General features: G+C 39.4%; 1 protein-coding gene across 1 annotated transcript in view; it reads right to left on the bottom strand.

The window, feature by feature from the left end:
* Window positions 1-7805, bottom strand: part of LOC145468481 (U6 snRNA-associated Sm-like protein LSm4) — a 102534-nt gene that overhangs the window by 2330 nt on the left and 92399 nt on the right. The window contains exons 7-11 of the mRNA XM_081452230.1: window positions 4698-4760; window positions 2566-2623; window positions 894-992; window positions 476-553; window positions 281-344 (exon numbers count right to left, since the gene is read on the bottom strand). Of these exons, the coding sequence (XP_081308356.1) occupies window positions 281-344; window positions 476-553; window positions 894-992; window positions 2566-2583 (259 nt within the window). The 5' untranslated portion in view covers window positions 2584-2623; window positions 4698-4760. The remainder of the gene's footprint in view (window positions 1-280; window positions 345-475; window positions 554-893; window positions 993-2565; window positions 2624-4697; window positions 4761-7805) is intronic.

Genomic DNA, 7805 nt, shown 5'->3' with positions numbered 1-7805 from the left:
TGTACAAGGTGGTTCTAAGCTTTGAGTCTGTGGATGAAACCCTAGTGTGTGACCATTCAAATGAAAGCTATTGAGCAGTACTTTCATGTGGTACTGTTTATTATGCTGTACAAGGCAGTTCTACTTGTATCATTTCAGTCTGTGGATGAAACCCTTAGCAAATGTGTGACCACTGAAATGAAAGCTATTTCGCAGAACATGTAGTTTCGTGTTTGCCCTGTGGCCTTCTTTGGAGGAACAGTAGGGGTTTAAAATGCAGGTGTCCTGCAATTTGTCATACCTGGTCTTCCTGTGCCTCTGCTTCTTCCTTGTTTTACCATTTCATCTTTTACCATGTCAATAACCTACATGCAAGATCCCAAAGATGTTAGCTTCGCTAAGCAGATTTTGGTTATGATGTCAAGGCCAAAACCTTTCAACATGAGCAATACCCAAAAGCAAAGGATGATGATTCTATTCATTAATCTATTCATACCTCATCTGGAATCCCAAGATATTTTATGTTACTACCCCTGACATAACATTCAGGTATCTTCCAAAACCTGTCTCCATCCTGAAAGGAGAAAACAGAGGTCATCTATTTAACAAAAGGCGATCAAAGCATGACAAAAAGAATTTCATAAAACATTTTCAGCACGAGGGCAACTGGTTTTCACAGGCGGGCAATATGTTTGCAATTGAACTTCTTTATAAGAAAAACTTTCCGCTAGATGGTCAAACCAGGTCGGCAAAATCATCCTCACAGCTGGTCAATTTGCCCTGTGCCTGGCCCTTAATCAAACCCCTGCAAAATTGCACTTAATGCAATGACAGTTCAGCGAATATTTGCAAGGATACACATCATTTAAATACAGACAAGGGTAGCAACTGTAGCTGCTGCGGAAGAAACTTACTCTGGAAGTACAAATGACTTCTTTTAGATTTATGTTCATCCAGTTGTCACAGCTTACAAGATGTCCATTGTATGTCTCTCCATTCTTTAGCTCTACCAGCTGTGAAAAAATAAGAAAAGTTCTGCCAATGTCAAAATTTGTACATTCATATATCAGAAAATAAAGTCTGTAATTTATTTATTTTTTTGGATTAGTATAGGTGCCTCAGACATAGTAAAGTTTGCATATGAGCCAAGTGGCCCATTAGGCCAAAGCTTATCCTGGTTTCTGTAGCATGAAGTGACTAGGAGTATTACTACTCCCCCCTGCATGGGATGCTAGACCTTCCCAGGGCTACCCCAGCATTAAATTCACCTGTACACATTTATACACCTGGGTGAAGAGAGGCACTGTGAGAGTAAAGTGCCTTTCCCAAGAACACAACACTACGACCCCAGAAAGGGCTCAAACCTGGACCGCTCAGAGTCAAGTACACTGACCATGAGGCCACCACGCCTTCTGATGCCTGACATAATGTCATTGAAATGTATGCCCAAGAGAAACACAGACATAAAATGAATGTCACTCCATTGTATTGTACAAGTATATGTACTGATCCACAGCTTTTAAGATCATTTATAGTCCATATCTTGTTTTACAAGTTTTTCAGCACTATCACTCAGAATCACTGCATGCTCTTCACAATTGAAGGGGTGCACAGAAAATGACCCTAAGTGACATCTGATAGACTGCAAAATTCTCCTAGCAAATTGCTTTTCACTTCCTTGTACAGAAAAGGAGAATTTGACATGAGATCAAGGGTCACTTAGGGCCTTTTTCCATGCACCCCTTCAATTATATCAAACATTTGCAGAACAGATTTTAATCCTCGAATTCCTAATAACACTTGTCAACGGGTCTTTCTTCATAATGCGAGCAAAAAGCCACATGTACCTGTAGCAAGTCTTATTTGTTCACTAACTGCTAGTTTTGAGTACATTTGGTGGACAGTAAAATTCTCAGAACTAGCACGAGAGGGAGTTTGTGACTAGTAAGGAGAATTAATATTTCGAGCTTAACAAAGAGAGGGTTTAACGGTCGCATACATAAAGACCTGTTTTAAAACCTGTTTAAAATGCATCCTCATTATAATAAATAACAAAACAAAAATGCCTGGACTGACCGAATTCAGTGGGCGTTTTTCAGAATCATGGGGTTTGTGGGTATTAGCATTCCCTCCCTCACCCCACCACCCTATGCTTCATCAATTTTTCCATGGTCTGGCTTAGAAACACTTGCTATGCAGGCTATGTTTAGGTTATGAAGGTCAATACTTACAAAGAAACTAGAACTTTTTTGACAATTGACAAGATCAACAGCTTTAATTACTTGTTGTTACAAGGAGAAGAACAAATCCTTGGGGGAAAAAACCAAAGCACTCTTTTTGTGCAATCAAAAAAAAAAAAAAAAAAAAGAGCATGGATGTTCGCAAAATAATCTTGACATCAACAACTATCATTGAACTTAGCATCAATCCTGTCAAAAACTGCAATCTGCTGGATAATTCTCAAGGTTGAATTTCATCCTATTATGGGATATGTACACCCATGTACACTGTGTACCTGTTCCTCAAGGTGACTAAAATAAAAGTGATACACTAGTCCATGACATATAAAGAAAAACATTGACTGACCTGCCGTGTTTGATGCATTTTCCTCCACTGATATTTTTGTCATTGTTTCTTGTTTGCCCTGATAAGAGATACATGTTAGTACGAGTTTTTTTTAGTTTTTTTTATTTGCAGTAACACAAGGGAATACAATGCTTACAATACAATTACGAACAGTACACGTACACTAGTTAGACTAATTACAACACTAGCTCTATTTACATTATATTGCTCTAATTATTTACACTATTTAAATTACAATATCTACACAACTTACACTACTAACAAATACAGAGATGACAAGGGGTAAAGAAAAAAAGGAGAAAAATAGATAATTAACATTTTTAACAGCTTGAGGTTGTTTTGTAGAAACATCAAAAATAGACCACAGGTATGTGGTACATTATAGGTAAAATGAGTTATGCACATGAGAGGAGATTAGAAATAGCCTAATGGGTAGGAGATAAATACAGATAGGCATAAAAAATATAATCTAAAATATTAATTAAATCCTTATACATCCTGTGACAGGTTTCCATTTCTTTGTGTCTCCACATTTTGTTTCTATTTCATACTGTGATTTTAGTATGCATATGAAATGCATAAGATTCGGATGATCATCTTTTGTTTTAGCAAGCCATATGTGATATCGTGCTAAGAGAAAGCAGTACCGGTAATTGATAAGAAGCACAAATTGAGAGATATCTGGCCTCAGACCCAAAGTAGTAATATTTGTCAAAGCATAATCTCTAGGAAGTATTAAAGTTTAAGTGTTTCAGCCATTCAGTAAGTTTATTCCAAAAGTGAGAGGTTTGGTGGCGTGACCAAAAAAGATGAATAATTGACTCAGAGGAGGTGTGACAAAAACTGCAATTTTCATCGCCCTGTAGACCTATTCTAAATAAGAAGTTATTGGCTGGCACACGTCTATGTAAGAATTTCAACTGAAACTCCATCAGCTTAGTGCTCTTTGTGCATTTTTTAGCTAAAAGATAGATGTAGGCAGCAGTCCAATTTATGTTCTCATTCATTGGTAGGTCACAATCCTCCAGCCACTTCTTTTGACTTGACTCTGGGGTTAAACTCTTGTTACTAATCAGTTTTTTTATATATTAATGTACATGTAGTTGCTTTTTTGACTTGTAAAATTCTTGTTGTAAGTGGCTCATATTCATGGTCGGTGTTCTGTAAATCTTGAAAATTAGAATCAGTCTGAAGAGACTTAGTCACTTTACAACCGATATTAATCCGTAGAAGCTGAGAGGGTGAGGGTCTACTTCATACTTACAGTGGAAATCATTTAACGAGAAAGTTATTGTCCGGTCCTAAAACATGTGTCACCCGAGTTATTCCCTAAGTGAACCAATTTTTTTAAAAAACTGTCTTGTTGGCTATCTTTATTAGGGAGTTACAGTGTACAATGTATGTCAAAGTTGTTGATCCAGAAAGCGATCTTTCAATGTTATTGAAATCATGTTCAAAGTTAACTTCTGCCCAGATTCCTAATAGTTCTTTTAAAAAGGCATCCGACCTTGTTATTGTTGATAAGGTGACTCTAACGTTGAGGTTGTAGGAAAAAGAGTTTTGACAGCCATATTTTTGGGGGATTATATCAAAAAAGATTTTCCATTTTTTCTTCTTGTTGTTATCTATTAAATATTTTTATACAAGTTGCGTTTCTCACAATTTCTTACTGCTAGTAAGTATACTTACATATAAGCATTGTAAATTTAACCAATGGAATTAGAACTAATAAGATATAGAAGATATTACACGGTGGCGAGAACATATGAATTTTATGTTCGAGTGGCAAGAACAATATCTCACGAGTGAGCTTCGCTCACTCGTGAGATATTGTTCTTGCCACAAGAACATAAAATTCATATCTTCGAGCCAACGTGTAATGTTCTTTTTATTATATGGAGAAACCAATTCAACAAAAGCAAAAGGCAGGAATCGTGACGTCATTGAACGATACGACACTCACAAAGGTGACATACGGAAAATACGCCACTTGGGTCCCGGATGAAGTGGCGTATGGAATCTACGAGTGGTTTAGTTCCCAGTAAAATACTCTTCTCCATATAATAAAACTTAATATGTACAAGTGTAGGCCCTTGCAAACAACATTACAGATACCAGAAATACAAACTGACCTGATCTAGCTGTATCTGAGTCCTCCATTGATCTTACTGTGTTGTTGCTTGCTTCTTGTTTCCCTAATAATAAATGAAACTGTTTCAGTGAGAGACTTATCAGTTGTTGTTTACGTTTGAGTGGAAGTTATTACATGCAACATTGAAAATTGATTTCAACAAATAATTTAAAAAAAAATTAATTTGTTTCAACAGAAACTTTTCCAGCAATGCATATTAAATAGCAACTTTCTACAGTTCATATTTTGCCACTAAGAACTGTATTTAAGATTTCTAGGACTTAAGAAAATAATCCAAAAATAACCATTATGATAGAAACAATGTATAAAAACGCTGCAACATGAATACTGTAGACTGTTCACAGTCCCCCAATTTTCTGTGAGATCGTAGAAGTCAATTGTTGAGTTCGACAGGCCGCCATCTTGGTCTCTTGATGCAAGTGAAACTGGGGAGAGTACAAAATGCCTGTGGGTAGGGGTGGTGAAGGGCACGGCGGGCGGAAAAAATTAATAGGGATTTTTTCCGCCAGTTCACCCCCACGCTATTAATTCCATCACCCCTACCCACGGGCATTTTGAACTCTCCCCAGTTTCACTCACATCAAGAGACCAAGATGGCAGCCCATCAAACTCAAACATCAACATCTACGATCTCACAGAAAAATAGGGGACTGTGAACAGTCTATGAATACTGCAAAGTTGCTTTCTCCAGGTAATTAACCTCCTGATTTAGGTAGTTCCTTATATATACACCATTAACAACTGCATCACTAAAATGGAGGTTGGGTGCCTGAGATATCCAGGAGCTTCCACTATTGGCAGCCAGCTCCTATATCAAGACTGCTCCCATGGCTGGCAAATCCTGGCAACCCAGCCATGAGCCCCCACACAGTAAGAGAAACAGGCATCCATCACACTGTTGAAACAGTGGAAAGAGGGAGGGAAAGGGGAGGGAGGGGAACTGCCTGGGAGATGAGCTGCCACACAAAAAAAAGCGCCAGACATGCCTCCTGTATGTATGCCACACTATGATCCACGAGCACATGGAATTCCAACACATGTGCATATGTATCGACACCGCTGACTACCAGGGGAACACAAACGCTCTTTGTTGTTAACTCCGCTAAATTGCATTTAACTGCATTTAACAACTGCATTGCTAAAATGGAGGTTGGGTGCCTGAGACATCCAGGAGCTTCCACTGTTGGCAGCCAGCTCCTAGATGAAGACTGCTTCCATGGCTGGCAAATCCTGGCAACCTGGCCATGAGTCCCCATGCCATGCCGAAGGACCTCCAAGAAAAGCAACGGCCAGCTCAGAGAGAATGGGGCTCATGGTGGAAGCAAAGCCATAGCCCCACGAAACAACGCCCAAGTTCAGAGGCACCCGGCTACTGAACGCAATTAGTTAAGGTAAGTATCATACCTGTTAGGATATTCTACCAGCTACAGTATTGTGCAAAAGTAATGAGAGCGAAATACGCGAATTTTGTTCTTTGTCTCCTCTGTGAACTTTCTTTGAAAGTTCGCCCGAAAATTCAAGCGTCTTTTCGCAATATCTTGAGGGTTATTTCTTTAAAACAAAGGACAAAAATTCGCGGCATTTTCAAGACCAGAAAAGCAATTCCTTACCAGAGGGATAATTCCGGTTGCAGTATGCGAAATATCGCAGTGCAGTGTGCTGACCAGCATCAAGCCATCAATGTATCCTTCTCTTGTGAACAATCACGGTCACGTTGACACTTTACTCCTCTATAAAATTCGCTGTTGTCAATGTGTTAATCGCTCTTTCATGGCGAAGAACGTAGAGAATTTGAATCCTTTGATCGTTTTCAATGACACGAACTTGCTAACTTAAGCTTTGCCACGTCACTGTGCCATCAAGGCAGGTACAAAAGTTGGACCGCTAGTCCGGGTAAACTCAGACAAAAGTAAAATTCTTAATAAGGTCTTTTTGAAGGCCTACATGTACTTCATCTCAAAATTCATCTAAATTGACATCAAATTCAGTGATCGATGGAGAAGCAGACATGTTTATCTAGTGCCAGGTCTCCACGTGCCCAGTCCCCTCAGCTGTTATCATGTTCGCCACGTTCTTGTCTGCCTGCCATGATGGATAGTATATTATTCGCGACAATCCCTCTTTTATTTCACACTCGTAAATAAGAGATGGAGACATGTGACCGTGCTTGAGCATGTTGGAAGTGCAAAGAAACAGGATTAAGGAAGGAAAAGTACAGAGACGGCTGCAACGAGCCAAAGGATTCTTACGCGAACTGAGCCGAAATGAGATGCTCTTATTTAAGCTTATACCGTACTCCCACTGTAAGAGACTGGCCTGAATAGTTCGATAATAGCTTCAAACCTTCGGTGGTAATATCGCAAGGTCGCGCAGAGCCTGGGTTCATTAATTGTGGCTGCATCGCAAGTACTTTCGCGAGTAGCACTTCTTGTTCAATGAAAACAGGTTGCCAAACAGACCATTTGAGCTTGCGAGCTTCAAGACTGTAACAAACAAAGTGATATCAGCTTTCTCTGGACATAAACAAGGTAAGTTTGTGAGAAAAGGCTTTGAGATATTGCTATCACTCACGATATTAACGTTTTTATCATGCACGTTCTTGTTTTGCGCTGGCTTAATTCATCTTACTACTGGAAATCGATGGGAAACTTAAGGAACAGAGCGAATTTTTGCAAGAAAGTTCGAAGGAAAATTCGAGGAGAGCGAATTTTTGCTCGAAAAATCGGGCCAAATTATCAGTAGACCCGAATTACTGCTCGAAAATTCATGTTGACCAAAACAATGGGCAGCGGGAAAATTCCTTGAATTTTCTGCAAACTTTTGAGGTGAAAAAACTTCGCCATTTTCCGTTGAAAAGCCCCGAAATTCGCGAATTTCGTCGAATTATGCTCTCATCATTTTGCACAATACTGCATAGAAAAGATGGTGCCCATGGGTGTGCGCACGTACAAAATATAAGTTTCACTCGACCAGCGACCCATGGACTTAATGAGGTGGTCAAGAACGCCTCTCTGGGCAGGTGGAGTTGCCGTGCTGATTCTAAAGCTGTGACCTGAGAACTTCTCAGGAATGCCAGCTGCCTGTAAGG

This window comes from Orbicella franksi, chromosome 14 (genome assembly GCF_964199315.1).
Source record: "Orbicella franksi chromosome 14, jaOrbFran1.1, whole genome shotgun sequence".
Taxonomy (NCBI): Eukaryota; Metazoa; Cnidaria; class Anthozoa; order Scleractinia; family Merulinidae; genus Orbicella; species Orbicella franksi.
Note: the sequence above shows the minus strand (reverse complement) of the source record. Positions and strands in the feature narration are given on the sequence as shown.